Raw genomic sequence first — 24,547 nt, forward strand, 5'->3', positions numbered from 1 at the left:
CTAATCATGCTTTCAGTTTTTCTTCTGAAACATACAGAGAAGTATAAAGGCACAAGAAGAGAGTAAGAAAAACTTGTCATCCTCAGTGAAATATCATCCATCCATATATTTATTTTCAATAACTTTGTCCTGAGCAGGGTCACAGTGAACCAGACCCTATCCCACAAGCATTAGGCTTAAGGCTGGGGGGGGTGCACTATAGATGAGACACCAATCCATTGTTGGGTATCACCACACACACACACACACACACACACACACACACACACACACACACACACACACACACACACACAACGGGCCATTTAGTGTCGCCAACCACTCCACATCTTTGGACCGTGAGAGAAAACCCAGAGCAAACATGGGGAGAACATGCAAATTTCACCCAGACCAAGCGAGGCTCAAACCCACATTCTCTCACATCACCCACGCACTGTGAGACATCAGCGCTAACACCATACAGTGAAACATCATACAAATTAAATTCCAGTTCCACGTCTTCACAGTGCTGTGTAAAAAATAATTAGAAACAGTTATGGTAAATAGTTGCAAAGTTGCTTATGTAACATGGTACATTGTCTTGGATCAAACTGTCAGTTAGACCAAAGACAATAGTGTAGAAATGCACACTATCTGCACAACTGACAGCTCCATGCAGAGATTTACATGTCACCAAAGCAAATCAAGTTAAATGCACAAACATAACTTGCCAAAAAGAGTGCAAAAGCAGTAAATGTTAACTTGTTACAGCGCCTACTTGTTCCAAGCCTAGATTCTCAGCAGGCCACAGTGTAGAAGGTCAAGCAAAGGGACCAATAAACCGCAACACCATCAGCCAATCAGTCTGGTATGGAGCATGACATGTTGTTTCAGCCCTTGTAAAAGTCTTACTCGCTTAGTCCCCTACACTCTTTCTGTATGTTTTTTGAACCATGAGCTGGGTGGGCCACTACAGTGTCCTTCTCAGAGCTCTCTTGCTCTCTAAAGGTTTCTGGTTTGAATCTCACTGTCATATCCTAAATCAAAGTACTTACACTGAACTGACACAATGCAAATGGCAGTAAATAGTTGCACACTTGTCTTATCTAATACGCTAAGTTATATTGGTCAAAGACCAGCAAAAACAGCACAATAATATCTCTGGGAATTTTAGTGGTGCTATAATTGATGAGAATATATTAAGACAGCACACACAGCAAGTCTTAGTTAATTCTATTTCATAACAAATAACATTATAATTAGCTGATGCTTTTCCCCAAAGCAATTTACAAGGTTAATCTACCTACAATTATTATTTACTCATTTATACAGCTGGGTAATTTTACTGGAGCAATTAGCCTAGGGTAAGTATTGGTACTACAGCCAGGTGGGGATCGTATCTGCAAACTTTGGGTCAAGGCAGAAGCCCTAACCACTACGCTACCGACTGTCCCTAATAAAGATAAATAAGATAAGTTAATTAGCTGAAATCATTTGGGTCTCTTGGGTAAATCTGCTGTTCATTCCCTCAGCTGAAAGAAACGTGGGTCTCTCCGCCTTGGGTTTCGTCCTCATTCCGTCACTTGGAAGCTGTGATTTTTTTTTTTTTTGACCCATCTGACGTTCCATAGCGGCCCCTCCCCGCGCGTGCAGGTGAGACCGAGGCGCGTCATTCCGGGGGCGGGGCGAGCGGTGGGAGGGGCCGGTGAGGGGCGCTGTCAGGACTCAGCCTCCTGTCAGATAGGCAGGGACTCCTGTAGCTGTCAGTGAGCGGGACCGTGTGTGAGTGTGTGTACAGTACAGTGCAGTACTAGAGTACAGTACAGTACAGTACGGCCCTGTCCACTGGGGTAAATGTGTTCCCTGGAGCGACGGTGAAACAAAATAACACCCGTGCGAGGACTCTGAGGACAACACATGAGACACCGGACAGGTAAGTCAGGGTGTCAACCTTGTTTTCTCCTTTACTTTTCACAACACAAGTACTTTACTTCAGCTTTGCGTTTCCCGAATTTATTAGATGTTGGTATTAGTAGTTGTTGTGTCAGTAGAGACGAAAACTCGCGGCGCTTGTTCTAGAACTCATGATTAACAGGTGTTGTAGAGTCAGTGTCTGAATTTCATTTTGACAAACAAAGTTATGTGTGGAAGTAAAAAAAAAAAAAAAAAAAAAATCCAAGACCACCTTGCTTAATCTTTATAAATTCCCGAATGCTCGTTTTCTTATGGTGAGCTGGTCTGATGATCATGATGGGAATTCAGTTCTCTGGAGAAATGGTTGTTGCCATGTTTTCAGAAACAGTGAGTCAGGTATAGTATGTTCAGGACGAAAGAATAATGTTACAATATATATTGCAGCACCCTTTATATTCATAAACAACCCAGTTTTAAAACTAACCACCTAATACGCCGCTTTGGTGGCTTTTTTTTTCCCTTGTTTCAAATTTTCACAAGCTTTTCGGATTGATTGGTAACGAAATAATAAAATCACAAAGTAATGCAAGCCTGCATTCCGTTAAATTAATACGGAGATGCTCCGCATTCCGCTGCTGAACAGATTCATCAAAATAACCTGGAAGAAAACGTCCAATAACATAAATAAATCATGTGATTGTGTACATCATCATCATGCATGATGGAGGCGAATGAATTAAAGTCTCGAGACGTCCGCTACAACTAACTAATATTAATGCGACTTTACCACGTGAGACATGATGCCGCGCGCCCTGATTCATGATAACGCAGTTTAATTTTTCACGTTTGGGCTGTTGGGGAGGGCGGAATTATTACCAGTGTCAACGGAGTTATGATAACACACACGACGCGTTTAGGTCGGAATATTAAGGCTTGACTGAACACATTAACATTAATTTAAAGATTGATTCTAAAAAAAAAAGAATTGGACGATTCATATTTTTCTTTAATAAGATTACACACACATAGTTCCCGTGGTGCGTTGGGGGTAAAGAAGTACAGTAAAAATACGGTGAATCAAATGCGCCAGTTTGAGTTTCGGGGGACACGAGTCAGTGTCACGTGTCACTCACTGGTCATTACGTTAAAAGTTACTATTAACTTTAATTTGTCACTATTTTTCGTTTCACCTGCCGCGCAGAGAATTCCACGCGTTTACCTGTAGTAAAAACAACAGGTAAGAAAAAAGTCTCTCTTCATTCATTGCTACAACCATTTTTTACGTATTTCTTACATTTCACACACACACTTTCTGAACCGCTTGTCCCATACGGGGTCGCAGGGAACCAGAGCCTACCCGGCAACACAGGGCGTGAGGGGGAGGGGACACACCCAGGACGGGACGCCAGTCCATCGCAAGGCACCCCAAGCGGGACTCGAACCCCAGACCCACCGGAGAGCAGGACCCGGTCCAACCCACTGCGCCACCATCTCCCCCCCCCTTACATTTCCTCCGTATTTACTACAACAAAATTTTTTACCATTAATTTACACCGTGGAACCATTAATTTTAAAGTGTCCGAGCTGCGCGTCTTTCTACCTGGTCGAGTAACTTTGGATCCATTTTTACACCGTTTACCACGCAGGATGCCGCCCAGAGCAGAGCGTGGCAGGAATGTGGATTTTCAAGCTGAGCGCCTCCGCTCCGACTGTAGCGTCTCTCCCCTAAGTGCGACACGCTATGTTAACCACTAGTTGCACGTAATATACTCTGTTTTACTCACCTCACTTCATATTAAAGGAAGCGACTGGAAGTGTCTGTGCAGTGAAGTGCAGGTAGTATTGATAGAGCCTGCTGCGTGGAATTCTCCCCGTGGCTGCGCGGGTTTTCGCAGAGTGCTCCTGTTTCCTCCCACAGTACAAAAGCACTCAGTTCAGGCAGACACTTTAAATTGACAGGAGTGTGTGTGTGTGTGTGTGTGTGTGTGTGTGGGTGGGTGGGGGGGTTACCCTTTGATAGACTGGTTCCCTGTCCAGGGTGTGTACACCCCCCTCACTGCCTTCTGCCTACTGATTCTGGGATAGGCTCCAGACCACCATGACCCTGGTTAGGAAAAGCACTTAATAGAAGTGACTATTCATTTATTAAATTAACTGCAGTCATGTTAAAATTTGCCACAGTTATACATGCGATGAAGAAATGTCTCGGTGAATATTTCCTTAAAAAAATCAATTTGATTCAAAGTGGGAACATTACTCTTCTTCCCGCAGAACCCCAGAGAGGAGGACCCACATGGTACCGTTTGAGGTTCTGTGTATGTTTCAGTACACAGGTCCTCCAAGGTTCTGCACACACACACACTGAACATACAGAACCGGTTGGAAAGGGGACTTCAACCGTGGTTATTGAGCAGTGCTGATAGGAATGTATTTTGAGCATCTCTGCAGATAAAGGCATAATCTTAGGCCCTGCGAACCCGATTCATAGGTGACAGTCGCTTGGAAGTGTCACGGAAGGTTCCCTTTTCTCTCCTGAGTTATGATGTCTGTTGAGGGCTCTCATCATGGTCTTCTAATTGTGTCCTGTGGTGGGCAGGAACCTATCATAGGTGGGAAAACCACAGTTGGTTGTGCAGGGGCAGGCAGCAGGGAGATGTGGAGTCTTTTTGAGGCTGATCCCTTCACCTGGAAGGTGTGTGTTTAAGATCCCAGCAGGGATTTTCTGTGGAGCTTCTTGTGAATTTTCTATTTTTACATGCCGTAAGTTATACATTTTTTTAAAAAGAGGTTCATCGGGACTGGGGCCCTTTGCTGTTGGCCTTCAAGGTGGGAAGTAAACAGAGACATGGTTGTGCAACCTGTTGAAGACGCAACATTTGGAAATACTTACATCTGATAGCTAGCTTTTCGTTAATCTGTCAAGGAAGCGCATTTCTGTCGAAACTGAGATGCATGGTGGCTGATTCCAGTTAATTTTTCGTTAGCTGTATGTTCACTGTTTTTCTCTCCATAGCGATGCTTTATGTCAAACTTGATCTTCCAGTGAAATAACAACGAAAATATTCTTACATATTGAACTACTGGAATAACTTCTTGGAAAAAAAATGCTAGGGACAGTCTCTACAAGAACTATTTCCAGTGTAGGAAGCCGTGGGGAATACATGTAACATTTTTTGGGTTTTAACGCTGAAGGACTGGAGTTTTTTATTTATTATTTATTGAGAATGGCCTTGCTGCTGGAAAAGGTGCTTTTCTCTAATAATGACATATTTACATTGTGACGTTTTCTACGAAAATATTTACGAAGATAGCGATCACTGCAGTTCGATCGTGAACGGAGCTCTTTCTTTCGTTTTTGGATGTTAGAGAATCTTGGAGTTATGATGCATTGACTGCGATTTTCCTTGTGGATGAATGATTTTGGCCTCCAGTGCATTCTGTGAATTCCACAGTGGATTTACAGAAGTGGACTGTTACTGGTTTCTACATCTGTCATAGATGCAGTTCAGTGAAGTAATTGCTTACTAATGTTCAATAAATACTTTCATTTTGTTCTTTTTTAATTTGATTATTCTACTTTGGGGGGCATGGTAGTGCAGCAGACTTGGCTGGGTCCTGCTCTCTGGCGGGTCTGGGGTTCGAGTCCCGCTTGGGGTGCTTGGGACAAGCGGTTTGTGTGTGTGTGTGTGTGTGTGTGTGTGTGTGTGTGTGTGTGTGTGTGTGTGTGTGTGTGTGTAATTCTACTTGACTGGTCTTGTGTAGGTAACTACAGTGAGTGTACTGTATATACTGTACCTTCACATTAGCTTTTCAAAGACAGTTTAATTTTCAGACAAACTGCTGCCTGCTATTTTTTATAATTAAGTTATTTAATGTGGCAAAGGGGAGGGGGGCGTGGTGGCGCAGTGGGTTGGACCAGTCCTGCTCTCCAGTGGGTCTGGGGTTCGAGTCCCACTTGGGGTGCCTTGCGACAGACTGGCATCCTGTCCTGGGTGTGTCCCCTCCCCCTCCGGCCTTATGCCCTGAGTTGCCGGGTTAGGCTCTGGTTTCCCGCGACCCCGTATGGGACAAGCGGTTCAGAAAGAGTGTGTGTGTGTGTGTGTGTGTGTGTGTGTGTGTGTGTGTGTGTGTGTGTGTGTGTGCGCGCGTGTGCTGGCGCGCAAAGGAATTAATACACCTTAACTGTGTCTCAGATATTATTCATGTGGTGTCCACATTTCCGTAACGCTTTTCTCCAAAGGCACTTACAGTGTTAAGCTACCCCCAGCTATTTACCTATTAATACAGCTGGATAATATTTATTGGAGCAATGCAGGTAATTAACTTGCTCAAGGGTACTGTAGCAGGAGGTGGGATCTGAATGTGTGACCTCTAAGAGCAAAGGCAGCGGCAGTAACCACTACACTTTTGACCTTTTGTTGAATGCAAATGGCCTCAGTCGCTTAGTAGAAAGTTTGCAGAACACATTCATATATGTAGTCTGGGATTACGTAATAGTGCAGCCCATGCGGCTGTACAGGTAATTCACTATATACATTATGAAATGGAACTTCACAATGAGGGCTGAGCTGCAGCTGCAGAGTCACACACCCACAAGCCAGAGAGCTTCCAATAAAGTTGATCAACAAAAAAACAACAGAGCGGTTAAGGAAAAAAACCAGAGGTTGAGAAACAAGCGAATATGCACAGTTTCCTCTGAAATACTCTTAAATGTAATATGCTGCAGTTGTATTTAGTCGTTCCCCATGGCCAGTGATCAGGGCCCCTAAGGCCTGCACTCATGTGATGCCTGTCAAGGTGGTTAATGATTGTGTTGTGCTCCTAGGTTCACTGCTCTCTAGAGGCAGCAGGTCTGTGTTTGATTTGCCAACAATGGAGCCATAAACAGGCTGCCTTTAAAACGTTGGCATCAAAAATTTTGGTGCACTTTGCCCTGTGACCTTTGCATTGCTGGAGTTAAGAAGAATCTTGCCCGAAGTAAGTAGAATCAAAGTTTCGAAAGAACGTAATCAAAGCTGAAATAGAGCTCCTTTTTAAGTATGTGTTTACGTTTAGTGGTACGACATGAAAAAGACATGTCTAATGAAACAGATTAGGGCAGAGTACAGACGAAAAAGTCCAGTTGAATAATTGTTTCTATGTTTATGTGGCCCAGAGAACTACAGGACGTGGAAGTACAGAACCAAAGGGTGTTGCCGTAAATACATCTTTTTATGTCGGCTATATTTGTATAATTTTGCCTGATGTGTGGCCTTGACATTGATGTGTTTCTCAGACCTCTCCAGGCAGCTGAGGACACAGTGCAGAAGTTGGCATCAGGCTTGTGACCCAAGGGTTGCAGGTGACCGGTGAAGTGACCACCAGTGCTATGTTCATGAACATGACTGATGCTGTTGGCCCCAAGCAGTGCCTCCTTCCCACTTCGCCATCGCTGCTGTCGTTTGCTTCCGTGCTAAACGGAAGCGGCAGCGTAAGCTGCTCTTAAAACGCAACGCAGAATTAAATTGCATCGGGGTGGTACCTGAGTGCCTCGCAGTTTCTGGAGGTTCGATCCCCAGTCACTCCGTGCCTTTGTCTTGGTTTCCTCCCATTCTCAGCAGTTTTATGTTTGAGGTTGGAGGTGAAATAGTGACTCTAAATTGTATGCAGTGTGCGAATGCGTGTGGTTACCCTGCGAAGGACTGGGGTCCCGCCCAGAGCGTTCCCTACCTAGCCTAGTGCCCTGTGCTTCAGGGAGTGAGCAAATGAGTCGGGAAGGAATCTGAAGAGAACATTTAAACCGTGACTGTACTCTGGTCCCTCTCACGTGTTTCTTTTTATCATTCTGATAATCCACGTTTCTTTGTGGTAAGTGGCTTTTAATAATTTTCAGACGTTGGAGGTCATTTCATACACTCACCTCTGTAGTGCAGATTTTTTATTTTTTTTTGGTAGCAACCAGACTGCAAACCAGTCGCCTTCTGTTGTCATTGATGAAAATCACAAAGTCACTGAGCGGCCCTGGGAGAGATTGTTCTCCACAGCCCTCTCGCTGATCTCTGGCCTCATGCTTTTTGCTGGTTATTGTATTCCTCTCCCCCTTACATGTTTATTCAGTAACTTTCCATTGATTCAGCCCTTCCTCCTTCAGCCCACACCTGTGACGGTAGTGCACGATCCTTCGTATTTCCTCTGTGAGCAATAAGTAACACCCTGCTGTTGTATATTAACGTAGACTCTAATATTGTTTATGGGGAGTGCCTCAAGCGAGCTATATGCTCTGGCCTGTTGACCCCTGGTTATAGCTGTTGTGTTTTCTCCTTGCTGAGCTATGGAGAGGCCTAGGGTATAACCATGGTTTTTTTGTACAGATGCCCTCTCCAGGAATGCTGCATGGCCAAAACTGCCCAGTTCAGCTCCTAGCAACTTACCCACTCATGGTTAACCGAGCAAGACAAGGTTAAGCCTTGGCTTGCCATGACCTTCAGTGGGACTCATGAGGCTATTTGCAATCAGGTGATTTATATAAGTCATACTTGGCCAGGTGCACTGATTTAGTGGGCCGTATGAACTCGAGTGTTTGAAATGCCACACATAACATGTTTACCCAACAAAAGCTGTGCTTTCTGAATTGAGTTGCTATCTACAGCAGACCACAGCGAGGGCAAAGTCTGATATTTCACGCTAGACATAGAAGCTGCCGGAATGTCAGAGAAACACGGAATCATAAATAAATGAGACCACTTGCTTCATCAGCTCAATAGGATGGGCCCGACATTCTGTATTACAGCTTGAGGTCGAGCCGGTCAAAACATGTTTGTATGTCTTTCATTTTTATTTTCTAAGCACAGTGAAATTCCAAGGGAGTGTGATCCAAGGAGAGATGAAATAGAGAGGGACAAGGCCTGTCAGTGGAATGACGGAAGGGTGGCGTGTATGGGGCTTTGGTCACTGGGAAGCTTCCATAAATTGGCCTTTCTGGACCTTTACAAGCTGTGTGTGTGCAGAATGGCTCTAATACCAATTATCAGATCACAAGATTACTGCTGAAGGGCCTCCTCACCGTGACCAGATAACCAGTGTGATGCTGGCAGCAGCAACCAGAATGCCACATTGTTAGGGTTAGGGTTATCTATGATACGCTTTTTGCAAGTGGTCATTTCCCTATTGTTTCTTTTTTTGTGAAGGGTTATAAGTAGGATCTCTTTAAAACGTGGGATTCCAGAATGATGCAATGTTGCTAATCCAAAAGTTTTTGGTGGACTTAGTATTGTATTTAGTAGAATTCAAAAATAAGTTACATAAATAGTGGAGCACACTGTAAAATAAAGGTAAAGATTTAACTGTGCATGCACTTCCTTGTCAAGGCATTGCATTCGTGCATTCTTTTAGGGAGTCTGAAGTCCTTTCCTCTTCGGCTGTAAGCGCTTGATTGATTTTTGTCTGAACCCTGTCGGTATCCCTAGAGCGGAGCCGTAAGACGGGTTTGCTTCGTGCCAGGTTGCTGTGAGCTCAGTTCCCCGGCCGACACCCGTCACAGGACGAGGGCTGGAGGAGGGAGGCTGGGTACACGATCTGTTATTAGATCTGACACGGTCAGCGATTCCTCCAGAGTGAGACGCAGGGAATGCGAGCGGCTCGTAGCCTGTCCTGGTGAGCAGGCGTGGGCTCCGTGTTCTCTAGCCCTGCATCAGGGAACGTCTGAGTGAGTCTCTCAGTCGGCAACAGAAGTAATAAAGACTTTCATAGGAGACAGCAGCCCTTAAAGTTTACCACAAATATAAATCGTATAGGTTGTGTCTGATCTCTCAGGTTCATTAGCGTGCAAGGTGAGTTCTACGTAATATATTACGTACTGTTTGGACATATACGGTAAAAAGAAACAAGCGGGTGAAAGTAAGACACAATGAGAGCAGCAGAGTATCGCCCATTTATTTCAATTTTCACTTTTCAGCCTTCATACTGTAAAATGTTGTACAATTGTTATGTGTAGCATGACTATTTGTTGTTCCTTGAAGTGATGCTCGGAAGTTAAGCTCCCTTTAGTAGCGCTTCACTATGGCTGAGGCTCTGTTTTACCCAAAAAAAAAAAAAAAGTGTGATGGGGTGTAGAATTAGAAATTAATTTTTGACCTTTTTATCTGTCCTTCTGCCTAAACAGGAAGAAGTCTAATTGGATTCATGTGTAAACAGTAGTAAATTACGCCCTTGCAATTTCAGTCATTTAAATGCCTTTAAGTGGACTGGAAGGTTATGTTCATACAGCTGTTTCCAGGGATTGCATTAACCAGGAAAATAGACAGATGGCCTTTTTATGATAACCTCTTAGAATGCTTTAATCTCCTACACAGGGAGACCACCTAGCTGCGGTAGCCACCCTTTCAGCTGGCGTGGGGTGCTCACGTCCGAGTGCAATGCTGAGAAACGCGTCCTTGCGACAAATTCCTCATGCGTGTGATCTCCGCACCTCTCCCGTCCGAGTGAGACCGGTCAAGCAGGCACGGCTGATTCGCTGTAACTAAATGTCTGAGGCTGCCGAGCTCCAGGCGCAGAGGAAACCCAAAGTGCCCGAGACCAGGCGAGGAAGAGCAGCTCTCCAAGGGGTGGGCCGCAGCGCTAAACCAGCTGCGGTTTCAGAAGCAGATTACTCCTCCAGGATAGCAGATCTCTTTCCTAACACATTTAGGATCACTCCCATAATTAGTACCTCCCCCATCTAAACCCACCTCATCCCAGTTGAGCACCCAGAAGCCTTTGTTTTGATGTTTGCACTTGCCCAGCTCAAGTGTACACTTGTAGTTCTGAGGTTTTTTTTGTCTGTCACTTTGTCAATGACAGCAGTGAGTTTAGCAGAGGAGGCTCTAACAGAAGAAACGGCTAACGAGAGCAACACCGAAAATCAACAAGAAATGACAGAAATCCTGATGACGGCAAAGATTAGCGGAGCATATTTCCCTAAGGGCTTAAGTGAAGGAGAGACTGTTTTGTTCGGTTGTTTCCCTACCCCTTTCCCACTCCGCACTGAATGTAGAAATTAGGCCTCCATTAGGTAGCAGTTCCTTATAAAAATGTCCAAAAACTAATATGGTTTATTTGCTAATTGCACTGGTGCCTGCGCTGTTTGGCAATGTAACTTTTCTCAGATGGGTCCTAATTATTTGTTCAGTTTCTTCTCAGGTTTTAGAGTAACTGCATGAACCTGTTTGCGTTTAAACATAATACTAATTTTGTGAGTTGAACTTGTGCACTTTAGCGTGTCCTCTTGCCCTCATTTGTCCGGGTTCTCCCGAGTATTATTTAACGCCCCCTTAGCATGGTAATGTGGGAGCGGCCCGTGTTTACAAACGTCATTGCGCTGTTTTGCCTTGAAGCTTTGTTTCCATTAGAAACAGAAGGGCTAGACGGGTGGCCTGGTGGGTCACGGAATCCGTGTGTCCTGCGACCCCTCACTGTGACACTGGTTCTTTTACCATAGCCCCATCGGCATGGAGAAGGGCTTTGCGAGGGTGTGGAGGAAGACAGGGACCCGGCTGACGCTCCTCTATCTCCTCCTTCTGCTAGTTGGACGTATGAACGGTGAAGGTAGGTATTTGTGGAAGCCCAAGAATGTGATGCTGTGCACTCTGTAATGTCACTGGATTTTCCCAAACCCAAAGACTAATTATCTCAAAATCACCCGTACCGTAGACACCAGAAAGGAAAATTGCACTGCGACACTGAATTAAAGAAAAATAAATACAAATGATTCTGTTATGTATGTTTGCCTGTTGTGGCTCCCCTGACAGTATATATGTACATTTGTTCATTTAGCTGATGCTTTTCTCCAAAGCAACTTACAATTAATCACCCATTTACAACTGGGAAATTTCACTGCAGCAATTTAAGGCAATTACCTTGCGCAAATATACTACAGCTGGAGGTGGGATGTGAAACTGTGCCTGTCGTATCCAAAGGCAGCACTTCCAACCACTATGCTACCAGCTGACTCATGGTCAAAACTAGCCTATGAGCTGTCCCCTTTATTTTAATAACATTATATAATTTTATAATATAATATTGTAGTGATCTGCTTGGGAGGGGGGGTGAAGCTGAAATAATCATAGACCATTTTCGTCTCTAAAGAGGTGAAAGTCAGCGGCTCTGTGGTACAATCGGTTAGTGCCTGGTGCTTATGGCAGCATACAGTGGAGAGATGCTGAGGGTTGAGCCTCACGTGGAGCACAACCTTTTCTTGGAGCTCTCCTTTGCTTTGGAGAAAAGCCAGATGCGTAAATGTACTTTAAGTTTTGCTCACCCTCCTCTCACTACTGTTCCTTACCCAGCAGGTGTTGCTCCTCCTGGGAAGCCCAGACTCATCAACTGTCGATCACCGGAGAAGGAGACCTTCACCTGCTGGTGGGAACCTGGTTCCAGCGGTGGTCTGCCCACCAGCTACACCCTTTTTTACCGCAAGGAAAAGTGAGTGGCATGTTTCACACATAGGAATAATAAACATTGTATAAATACACTGGTGCTGTATGTACAAGGTGGGATATCAGCTTTATATGTCACTTAACATTTATTCATTTAGCTGATGCTTTTCTTCAAAGCAACTTACAGTGTTGAGGTTACAATTATCTATTCATTTACACAGCTGGGTAATTTTTACTGGAGCAATTTTAGGGTAAGTACCTTGCTCAAGAGTACTATGCCCAGAGGTAGGGATGAACCTGTGACTTTTGGATCCAAAGGCAGTAGCTCTAACTACTATGCTACTGGCTGTCGCAATAGCAAGGGGACTTCATACTTCATATCACACAGCAGTTTAGAAATATTGACCCAGTAACTTTACACACACCTACAGCACCTTCAGGACTTTACACATTCTAAGCAGACGTTCTTGTTTTATACATACTGACGCACTCATTATACGGCTTCATGTTGTAGTATAATACAGATCGACATTCTCACATTTACTCATTCGCTGACATTTCCACGCCATCTTTAAAAGCATCTAAAATGTGACTTTAAACTGGCAGAATGTTTAATATATTGTCGGAAATATTTTTCCATTCTCAGGGTAGGGTTTGGGTTAAGGTTCGGGTAGTTTGTTTCATTCTCCAGTCTCCTGTTGTTCTCATCGTAGTCATTTACCTTTCCTTCCCTTGTGTTCCCTTCATATGTTTGTATACTGTTGTAAATGTCAACAGAGGTAAATCATGTCTAATCACCTCTCACTGGAACTGAACCACTGCTGAATATAGTCCATTGTGAGTACATTTGCTTTGACTGAAACAATGATATTTACACCAAATATTGGTCGTCCTATTTGTAAGTTTCAACCTTTCTCCAGTTGCTGATTGCACTCTGAGACTTTGCTTGGCTAACTCTCTTTTTTTACATTGCTTTTACAGCAAATTTATGTTTATGGTAGAATGTGAGTCACTCTGTATGACATTGCTACACCGTAATTGATCTCCCTTGTAATGTACAGAACTGGTTTCATTGCATCTAAGACCTTCTATTGCTTTCTATTTCAGTGGCCTGTACGCTTCTGAACTTTTTTTTTTTGCGTTTTCCTGCGATGTAAACTTTTTGGGTGGCTTAGTTTGTTGCCGATAGGCATTCCCAGCGGCCCCGAAGCACTGCACCAGCACACACAAACAAACCTACCTTGAAAAGAACGTAATGTGTCCGGCACAATCAGATTGTTTCTTCTGTGCATTGGACACCCGAGAAAGATTGTAAACAAGCTATGTGATAATCTCTAATGGTTTTCAAGAACCAAGATTACTGAAGAATCCTAGAAGATGCTATGGGTCACTCACTTATTAATGTATAAACACACATATATATACGGTTTGTACAGTATACACAATCAGATATGGGCTCACCCACACAAGAGCTGATTCCAACACAGAAAATAAAGCCTGATGAGTCTGTAATCTGTCATCTGTATGGCCTGTTACAGTTACTAGCATTACCCAGGTGTTAAGGGAATTCAAGTATTTGTTTCAAATGCATCATGTACAGTACCCTTTTGAGTACTGACTTTATAGACCTTTAAACCTTCATACCAAGAATAGTGTTAATAGTTTATTTACTCAACATGTTGTTTATCATCCTCCGCATGACATGCAGCTCCATGTCTGTTTTAATGTCAGCAGGTATGGTTGTGTTTAGGCTGTTGTTACTGAAATCAGACTGCTGTTAAAAACGTTTACTTATTTGGGCTAAATAATCTTATTTTCTGCACACCGTATCTGTGGCTAAATTTGCCGCATAGATTCCCGTTTTGCCGATTGCACCCGGTCCTGAACCTAAATGTGATTTCATTTTTGTTCTTCCTACATGGGTGTTTTCACACAGGATAAATTACGTTTATATTTTACTACTAGGTATTTACTTAAAGATTCAAGTTACATTTTTGCCCTTGAGGATGTAGCAATACACAATTTCTGAGAACTGAATCCCTAACACACTGGTTACAAACCAGATCCTTAACTGCCCACACCCTTCTGCTTTCCCTCACCTTGTCAGCTCTGATGTGGTCTACGAGTGTCCAGACTACATCACAGCAGGCGACAACTCCTGCTTCTTCGACAAGAACCACACTTCCATCTGGGTGAACTACAACATTACAGTGGTGGCCCAGAATGCCTTGGGAAACGCCTCATCTGATCCCATGGATGTGGATGTTATGAATATCGGTGAGCTTCTTCCTATTTTTTTGAAGGGCACGGTGGTTACATGACTGGATGCTATGGCCACTAAAGCAGCTGTTTGAGGCTCAGCAGTCCGCCCTAAATCTCACTGTACTATTTGCTCACATTTTTGTTCGTGCTGAAATCGAAAGATAATTGAAATTGAAATAAATCTTTAATTATGTTATATTGTAGTGAATAAATGCATTTTTATTTACAGATTTTTAGCTTTTCCTTCAATTTATGCCTCACTTAAGTTGAAATGTCAGTGTTTCTTTCCTTTTGTCTTCACACTCTTATCAGGATATTGTTTGAATATCGCTAATATTTAATAGAATTGCTGTTTGTTTTTAAGGAAACTGGGGATAAAATGGGATGATTTTTTTTTGTTGTGCTTTCAGGGTGTATATGAAACATGAAGGACAATCTGAAATAAATTTTGTATGTCGGTTTCTTAATTTGATGTCTAGTATATGTTTGCAACAAAACTGAGTCGGCGCGCAGGATGTAGGACCCAATTGCAGGGTCGTTTATGGAGCACAAGAGGGGCAAAGCAGGTCCCGTCGTCGGGGGGCAGGAGAAGGTTCTGGTCAATTGGCAAACGTCGTAGCAAGGAGCGTCCGGAGATGTGGTCAGAAGGACAAAGCGAGAGGTCGTAGCCATGGGAGACAAGGAGTTGGATAGAGGAATGAGGAACAGGACAGGTAAGGTGCGAGGATGATCTGAGAGCGCTGGGAGGACGGTTGTCTCTTAAGAGATTCCGCAAACTGAGAGCGGTGGATTGATACCCTGCTGTGCTGATTGGCCAGGTGCTTGCATCTGGGATATGGCCGTGGACCTGACAATGTCCAAAATCATGGACCATTTATGGTGGCACCTCCAGCAAGGCACATGCTACAGTTTGTCTTTCACACATCAGCCCCAGGTGTGTCTGACAGACAACAGGAAGCAAACCTACACCATACCCCTGATTTCTACTGAAATGCAGTAGAATAATAACTGAAGCCAATTTGTAGAATGAGGATGAACTGGTTTGGCTTCTTCTGTGGTGGCCATAAACCCTGGATCAGATTACAAAACGGCTTGGTCTGAGCTGCAGGCACCAGTGCAGTGTCTTGACTCCAAGTAAATACTCTGAGGCAACTATGCTGGGAAGGGTGTACCAAATTTATTTTAACACTGTGGCTTCCCTCTTGAGATTAATTAATTTTTTTTAACTGCTTCATCTCTTCTTAGATTGATAATAGGATTATGGTGCCTAATTTATCTACTTGGTTGATTGATATGTGATTTTGGTTATTTTAATTTAAAGTTAATATTGTAGTAGGATGGTATGGTTATATCTCAGAGTTCCTCGGCTGTGTTTTTGAACATTGCCTCCATTGCTTCCTTTACTCTGAATCAGACATTCTAGACAGCACGTTGGCTTTTTTGTGTCTTTGTACCTGGACACCCCACTGGTAGAGTGTTCAACTTTCAGGCACTGGTATGAGAATGAAAGAAACCAATAAGATTCAGTTTTTGGGAACATGTGGGAATGGGCTCACCTGCATTCTGAGAAGATAGGGGACAACCATATCTGTAACAGCACAGTTGAGAGACACACCTCAACCTGCTGTTAGGGCAACAATAGGACACTAGTGCTAAGGTAATGTGATATGTTTTCACTACTGTGTTTCTCCAGAGACATCCCATTTGATATGCCGTGTTTTATTGTTATTCAAGGGCGGAAAATGTTGAAACTTGTTAGGCTCCCGAGTTGCATTACTAACATACTTCTTTACTTAGTCAGAGGGCAGCCGTTTCTCATTTCTCTTTTTGTGTTAAGATATTCTCCTACACTGGAAATGAATTTCTCCCTTGAGCGTTGCAGCACATCTTCAGAATGTGTGCAATAATTACCTTCAAGCATGTGCTGCATCTTTCTCATAGCCAAAACTCCTTTGAATTACTTTGAATTATTAATTTGTAATTATTGATTAATTAATTAATTTTTATTTTTTTTAAATTATTTAATTATATTTTATTCTATTATTTTTAATTATTAATTTTCACAGTTGAAATTAACATCATAATGAAAATCTGAACTTGCCTTTACCCAGTTTCTCTTTCAAATGGGTAAAAGATGTCCCTTAGGTATTTACTCTGCAGAGGGCTTTGGGGTTAGTGCAAAGCTGGGTTCCTTGTGTGTGACTGGTAGGTGGTTAGTGTGTGTGACCCTAGCTTTCACTTTCACTCTCTAGCCTTTAACACAACTGAAAGTTTACTTGAAGTAGTTACAGCTGCACAATTTGTGTAAAACCGATGACATTTGGTGGATTGTCATATTAGTGACACAGTATACAGCTTTTTGAAAAGGGCTCTGTAAAAATATACTGGATTATGCTTAAGAAACAGTAACCACTCATTTTGTGTGACACTGCTACCACAAATAAATGTGAGAGAATGTCAGTCACAGTACTGATATCTCAAAATGTTACGGGAAGCTTTGGAAACGGGAAGGAGTCGTTTCGCTTAAACAGAGGGATCCATACTAGTGTAATTAAGTAAATTTAGTCACGCATTTCTCCAAAGAAACTTACAATGTTAAGGTACTTATAACTATTTGCCCATTTATAAAGATTTGCGGTTTTTAGGGGAGTAGCTTAGGCTAAGTACCATGCTCAGAGATACTTCAGCTGGTGGTGGGATTCAAAGCAATAACCTTTAGATCCAAAGACAGCGGGACAGCGGCCCTAACCACCATTCTCTCAGATGCCCCATGTACATATAAAAAGAAAGAAAGAAAGAAAGAAAAGACTGGTAGAGACATAGATACACACCATCACTAAGTGCCTGTCCCCTCTTTCTGTAGTTCAGCCCCATCACCCGGAGAATGTGACTGTGACCCTCATGCAGGGAGAGAACCTGTACCTGCAGGTGAAATGGCAGCCCCCGCGCATGGCGGACACCCGTTCTGGCTGGATCACCCTCACCTACGAGCTCCTGGTCAAGAGGGAAGAGGATGACGAGTGGGAGGTGGGTGTGGCCCGTCTTAGGCGTGTCAGTCAGGATGTGCTAAAGATAGGACTTTCCAGCCGCTGCCTGCTTGAGCTTAAGGAGTGAGCTAGAGGTAGCTATGGCGTTAAGCTGGAGCTTAGGCAGATCTACTCTTCTGTGTGTCTCTGTGTTCTGCATTGATATGAGTCTTTTGCAAATGGCCTCTCTGTGTCACGGTTAAACTGGACATTAACGGGACTACCTGTTCAGTACAAACAAACCGATCCCCCTGACTCCCTCAATGCAGGAATACTTTGCCGGGCTGCAGAAGCAGTACCAGCTCTTCAGCCCCCACCCTGGGGAGACGTACATGGTGAAGGTGCGCTGCAAGCCGGATCATGGCTACTGGAGCGAATGGAGCGCTACGGCCTACGTGGATGTACCTGATTGTAAGCCTGTCGCCATCTGGGATAAACCCAGTGCCCTTTGCAAAGGTGGAACTGGGATTAAATCCAATCGAAGCAGGAAAGGGTCAGGTCGGTAGAGTAAAGGTGAGGTTGCACTGGAGCTAGGAGCACCTGATGTTCAGGCTGAGGTTTTCATTCCAGCCAAGCTCTTGAATCCGTCATGTAGCTCAAACAAATCACAAGGAACTGAATGCGGTTGCTGGGAATTTATTTTCAGTTTTCAAATTAAATTATATGTACATTTCTACAAACACTTGCATTTGTGCTAATCAAACACACACACACACACACACACACACACACACACATTTTCAGAACCGCTTGTCCCATACGGGGTCGCGGGGAACCGGAGCCTACCCAGTAACACAGGGCGTAAGGCCGGAGGGGGAGGGGACACACTCAGGACAGGACGCCAGTCCGTCGCAAGGCACCCCAAGCGGGACTCGAACCCCAGACCCACCCGAGAGCAGGACCGTGGTCCAACCCACTGCGCCACCGCACCCCCTGCTGATCAAACATTTCTCCTTTATCTGTTACAAGATAGCGCTGACTGTTTAAAATTAACATTTGAACATTTACTGCATTTTTATCTTGTTACACCATAGTGTGAAAAGAACTGAGACGTGTTTATTGTAACAGTGGTTTAAAAGCTGCGTTGCACTGGAATAATCTGGCCTTGTGTATGAGAGTGAACTCCGCAGGACTATTGCTGCTGTCTGTCTATCTCAACATTGTACTCTGTACTGCAGTAAACTTTTTACAAAAGTTGGTATCTTATAACAACGGTTGTAGAAGATAATCTCTGAGTAGGAAACTTTCTAAACGGGTTTTTGAAGTGTATTTTTTTTTTTTTTTTTTTTTTTTTATGTCTACAGTTAATTGGCGATTGTCCTATAAATAAATTCTAGGAAAGCTAGTTGGTCTGTTGAAGCAGCTGGACATTGACTGCCTAGCAGCTTTTCTTCCATGGTTCATTGTTTCTCGGATCTCCTACAGTGGTGTAATGTTGGCCCATAAATATGTTGTGTGGTGTTTGTTTGCCATGCAAACAGTGTGTGTTGCTGTTTTGAAGATCTCCCTCGGGAGCGGTCAGTGTGGATGCTCCTCGCTGTCTTCTCGGCCTTTGTCTTCCTGATCTTCATGTGGGTGCTGGCCCTGAAGAAGAACAGGTATAGCCTGTTTACACACCGCATTTCAAAATGACAGTGTATGTTTGGTTGATTCTAACCCTAAGGCTTCTTGCTTTTTGTCACAGATTCTACAGCTTTCTGGTAAAATAGTGGGAAACAATGGAAAGACCAAAATGTTTCTTTTTTACACCAAATGTTCTGTTAGTTCACCCTCGGTATTATAATAATAATAATAATAATAATAATAATATTATAAATTCACTGTAAACATCTTATACAGTAACAATAACAATCATACAATATAATAATACAACTTAATACAATAACCTGTTTTTTTTCTGTTTTCAAGAGTGAAACATTGTCTTCTACCCCCTGTCCCAGGACCAAAAATTAAAGGCTTTGACAGCTGTCTTCTCAAGGTAACAGCCTCCGTTGTGTGTTGATTAAATGAAAGTTGTGTATTTAAAATGGTGCCTTGGCATTGTGTGTGTTTAGTTTTGGATTTATTTCTGTTTCAGGCCTAGGTGAGTAATGATTTTATGCTGTTCTAGTGACAAAACCTAGAGCCTAGCCTAATTATCTAAGCAGCGAACAGCAGTTTAACCCACAGGTTTCCTTTTACTTACATTCTACATTCTACCTTTACACTTGACAGATGGAGAAGTCGGAGGAGATTTTCAATGGTTTGATTGGCCTAGGATTCCGACCACCATCAGATAGCGGGGACCTGCTGGTAGACTACCTGGAAGTGTCTGAGAGCATACAGTCAGAGTCCAGACACAGTCTCTCACCGAATGGGAAAGACCAGGTGAAGGACTCTGTTGCTGACCATTCTGGAGGGCATCTCTGTGACGTTCCAGCTATTCTGGCAGAGAAATGCAACAAAGAGATGGAGGCACAGGGTGATGTACAAACTGAGGAATCCTTAGAAACGGTTGGACACCTGGCTGGGAATGACAACCATACCCCTAACCCTTCCGCTGCCTCCTCCAATCAGCCATGTGTTCAGGAGTCTCCTTACCATGTCCCAGAGGAATCTAAACAGGGTCTAGACCCCGTCACCTGGGACAATGATGAACTTTCTAGTTACCGTGGCAATGCACCGGTCCACGGTAAGTCACACTTCAACAGTGAATATGTTACGGAGAGGTGGCAGGGCTGTCTTCAGGTCACAAAGCCCACTGAATATGTGGAGGTTCAGAAGGTGAACCAGGAGAACACGCTGATACTGAAGCCCAAAGCTGAGGAGGAAATGGAGGACTTCCTACAACTGGGTTTGAGAGGACAGGACTACAGTAAGGTGAGTGAACTTGTCAATGACCATATCCTCCTGCTGGAGAGGGGATCGACTACTCCCAACACCTACTGTGGGTCCCTAGGGAGCCCCGTGCAACAGCAACCCAAGCAAACTCTCTGTCAGGGACCGAACGGCTACGTGGAAACATTCACAGTGCAGTCCTCCTCCTACTGACTGGTACCATCAGCTCTGAGAGGACCTCTTGTATTTTTACAACTTGACTCTAGAAGAGAAGAGGGAAAGCCACCCGCTGTATATATTCCCTTATGATAAAGGCTTTGTACTTCTTGGGACCATTTATCTCAATTCCCATTGTATATTTGCATTTTCAGGACTTGCCACATGCTGGTTAATTTTCCCTCATTTTGAGGTATTGCAGCTACTCAATCACTCCTAAAGAACATGTTTTTGCCAAGAAGTTAATGTCAGCTGTGTACATAAATCTTTTTTTTATTTTGGCTTTGAACCACTGCATTGACAGTATCCTGCATGTGAAAGCATGTGGTTTATTGCTCAGCTTCAGGAACTTTCTTTGCTCTGTTATTTCTTCTCGACTCGCAAAATGTCCATTAACAACTTTCCTCCATGTGTAGAAATATATTTAGTTCTTTAGATGAGCACTACTGGGTTCCGTATGTAAAGTGCAGCTTGCAGCCAATGAACCCAGGATCAGGTATTGAATAAACACGTGCAGAATATGTTCTGTGTCCCGACATAACACTTCTGAAGATTGACTCCAGAGGCGGCGTGTTTGGACTTGTCGGCACGTTGCTGCCGTGTATTTGTCAGATGTTGCTACATTATTTCTGCAACCCTAAATGTGAAGCGATGTACACTGTATTGACATGCAATATGTTACCTATTATTTGCATGTATAGCTAAATTATTTTAACCAACCTTTCCAGCTGAGTTTTCTGTGAGATTCTTACCCTACCCTACGCATATATAAATAGCTGTTGTAAAAAATGCCTCTTTAATTACATTGTTACATAACATGTACCATGTATATAATAGTGTATATTTGAATACGGTGCAAACATGTATAGATGTTTTTAAGGAGGATGGTAAATGCATGTATATACAGCTATTAACATTCACAGAGAAACTTGCAGGGACATGCATGTGATTGTAAAATATGGCTTTGTTGTTTCACTGTCATTAATAGAATGTAAAAATCACTCCACTGCCAAGAGGTGATTCTGACAGAACTCTGGAGATAAGAATGCCAGATTTACGGAGGGTTGTATCCATCCTCTCATCCCTCCTGGATCCAGACTTGTCACAGTGTGCGTCTCAGCATATCCATCAATGATTTTTCTTTGTATGATGGGGGTTGTCACAAGTAATTCCTGTACAGATAACATAGCTGATGCTGATGAACATATTTGTGAAAACATTTAGAAAAGTACCCTGCAGTGCGGTATCTTTGTGTACCATGAAACAGTCTTCATTGTCTGCAACATTTGCTGACCTCTTAGGAGTGGGTTTGGAGATTTTTTACCATTCAGAAATCTCTAAACCGTCACACTTAAGTAAAATGAGACTATGTGTATATTTTAAATATGTCTTGTAAATTTGGTTTTGTGCTCATAAAATTGGTTATTAATAAGATCATATTAGTAATATAATGGACCTGTTCAGATGGAATATACGAGTAAGTGTATGGAAGATATAATTGTGATGTTTCATGTTGAAATCAAGGGACCGTTGATATTGACATAGTCTTGTGTTCATACTGAGCAAACAGCTACTGTCCCAAACGAAGCGAATATGGGGATAAAAGAACCGCTGCAGTCGATGGCCGCTTGAGATGCCTTGAACTGCCTGTAGGTCACACAGGTGAAGAGGTTGTCTTTTCTTTCTTAATTAACACACATTTTGGAGTTAAACAGCATGAACCAGGAGGAGTCGCATACAATTCAAGGAATGAGCTCTCAAAAGTATTTGAGAAATTGCGAGTCTTAGATATCGAGTGGTCATCCGCAGTGCATTATAGGTCTGTGGCCACACTCTACAGTTAGGAGACAAGCAATGAAGAGCTCTTTTTACACCCTTACACTGACCAAATTCAAAAATCCACAATCTCAACAACCATCTGTTTCTAGCAGTTTCTGGTGGCTTGTTTAGTTGTGGCTTGCTTTTTTTTTTTTTTTTTTTTTTTTTTTACAAAGAAAAGCCCAAAATGGATTGAATTATTGATCAACAAGAAGTATGATTATCCTACAATGTCTTAATCACCACTTGTAAATAAGTGAGATTTTCAATGAGCTCTGCCGAAAAAGCTCTTCACTGTGAAAGATGTCCATCTATATCAGATGAATAAATAATAAGGAGCAGACTACTAAATGGGAGCATCCAGATTATGAAATCCAAGCCACTTGTTTGGACTTTTTGTGGTCTCAATTCAGGGATTTTCACAACTGCACTATAGAATTATGATTACACAGAAAGATTAAGTGACTGTGGAAAAGAGCTTCTCACATTGGATGCAACTTGGGTATCACGTGGGGAGATGCTGATGCACGCTTACATATTCTATGAATTATGTTGCACTTGCTGACCTTGATTATGTTTTTAATTATCACCATAATTGGAAGATGTTGTCCAGGGTTTTCTGTTTTTCCTGTCAGATGGTTAAATTAAGTTAGCAGCAGCACCTTTAAGGCAGAACTTGTTCTGACAGTAGGCTATACTTAGGAAAAAGGAAACTCGGAGCAAATATACTTACAGAATGATTTGTACTGGTGCTTTCAGGAGTACAACTGTCCTGTTTTGGGAATGTGTGCATACTTAGTATGTGGCGAGTTGTGTAACTAGTACACGTGTAAACGTGGTATTTTAAGAGTGATTTCAGGAGCTGGGGCTAGTTCACGTTAAAGTCAGCGCAGCATAATGCAGGAGACGCCGAGCCCTTCTGAACAACCATAAAGAGAGTTCTCCGATGAAATGACCAGCAATGGCATAGACTGGATCCTTGTCACGTTCGCAATTTTTATCAATTATTTACTTCTGCTGGTTTCAGTGTTTGGATTTTTCATTTTAACTGTTTAGCCTTTTATTAAAGATGATGCAACACAGGTTCAAGGTTCAAGCTGATCTGCAAATTGTCACTGACCATACTCTGCCATCGTAATAAAGGTGTGGAGAGGAGGAAGTAGTTCATGTTTTGTTCTGGATTGCAATTCACTGCTAAAATACATCCGGACTCTTCATGCTGTTGTTCACAATGGTACAGTTTCATTCCACCACGGAGGAAATGTGATATTATTGCAGTTAAGAAAAATAAATCAGCGTGGCTCTACTTGACTTGTGCGGATCATTCTAAGTACCAGAATTACATCTTTCACAAGCCAGTAGTGTGCTAAATTCCTGACAGGCCATTTTCTTTCCACTTTATTCCCCTTATTAGCCACACACAACACTCAGTTATCTGCGTTTTTATTGTAGTTGTACAAATATTAAATATAAAGCTAAACTAAGTTATGAAACTAAACAAAGGTTATAAAGGCATATGCTAGAACAGAAACCTGCATGTATATATACAGTCTCTCTCCTGCCAGGAACTGCCATAATGCATCTCTAGTGCCCTTTTCTCTCCATTTCTGAGGTTTTTGGAAATGTAATTAACTCTCAATTTACATTTATTTTGTGTAACTGATGCTTTTCTGTAAAGCAACAGCGTTAAGCTACCCACAGTTATTTTTACAGCAAGCAGATTTTACTGGAGCAATTCAGGGTAAATACCTTACACTACAACCAGAGGTGGGATTTGAAGCTACAACTTTGGGAGCAAAGGTAACAGCTGTAAGCACTACACTAGCAGCTGCCCCAAATTCCTTGGAAACCATTATGCTACAAGTTTTTAAACCTTTTTGAATAACATTTCAGTCATCACATTTGGAAAACTCAGAGATTTTGCTGATTTGCGTGGTTCCGATTTGTAATTTGTTTCATCAGCCCACATATTAAAACCCAAAAGTAGTTTCTGTACACATTTAAAAATGCTAAATTTGTCACTAACTAAAGTCAAAACAAAAAAATGGGGCCAATTGTAATTAATAAATTGCCTTAAAGTTTTTATAGTGGCTGTATTGCAATCAAGAATACCATTCTGAATGT

General features: G+C 42.7%; 1 protein-coding gene across 2 annotated transcripts; it reads left to right on the forward strand.

The window, feature by feature from the left end:
• Positions 1 to 1,707: 1,707 nt before the first annotated feature.
• Positions 1,708 to 22,796, forward strand: LOC108929553 (prolactin receptor-like). 2 transcript variants are annotated; one of them, XM_018744179.2, is made up of 9 exons: positions 1,708 to 1,912; positions 11,348 to 11,454; positions 12,195 to 12,330; positions 14,392 to 14,561; positions 17,410 to 17,573; positions 17,842 to 17,983; positions 19,074 to 19,170; positions 19,481 to 19,550; positions 19,787 to 22,796. In XM_018744179.2, the coding sequence occupies exons 2-9, from the start codon at positions 11,358 to 11,360 to the stop codon at positions 20,600 to 20,602; spliced, it is 1,692 nt and encodes a 563-aa protein (XP_018599695.1). In that variant the 5' UTR covers positions 1,708 to 1,912; positions 11,348 to 11,357; the 3' UTR covers positions 20,603 to 22,796. The 2 variants fall into 2 exon arrangements, with proteins under 2 accessions (XP_018599695.1, XP_018599696.1); XM_018744180.2 differs by having other exon boundaries at positions 12,198 to 12,330.
• The last annotated feature ends 1,751 nt before the right edge of the window (positions 22,797 to 24,547 follow it).

This window comes from Scleropages formosus, chromosome 12 (genome assembly GCF_900964775.1).
Source record: "Scleropages formosus chromosome 12, fSclFor1.1, whole genome shotgun sequence".
Taxonomy (NCBI): domain Eukaryota; kingdom Metazoa; phylum Chordata; class Actinopteri; order Osteoglossiformes; family Osteoglossidae; genus Scleropages; species Scleropages formosus.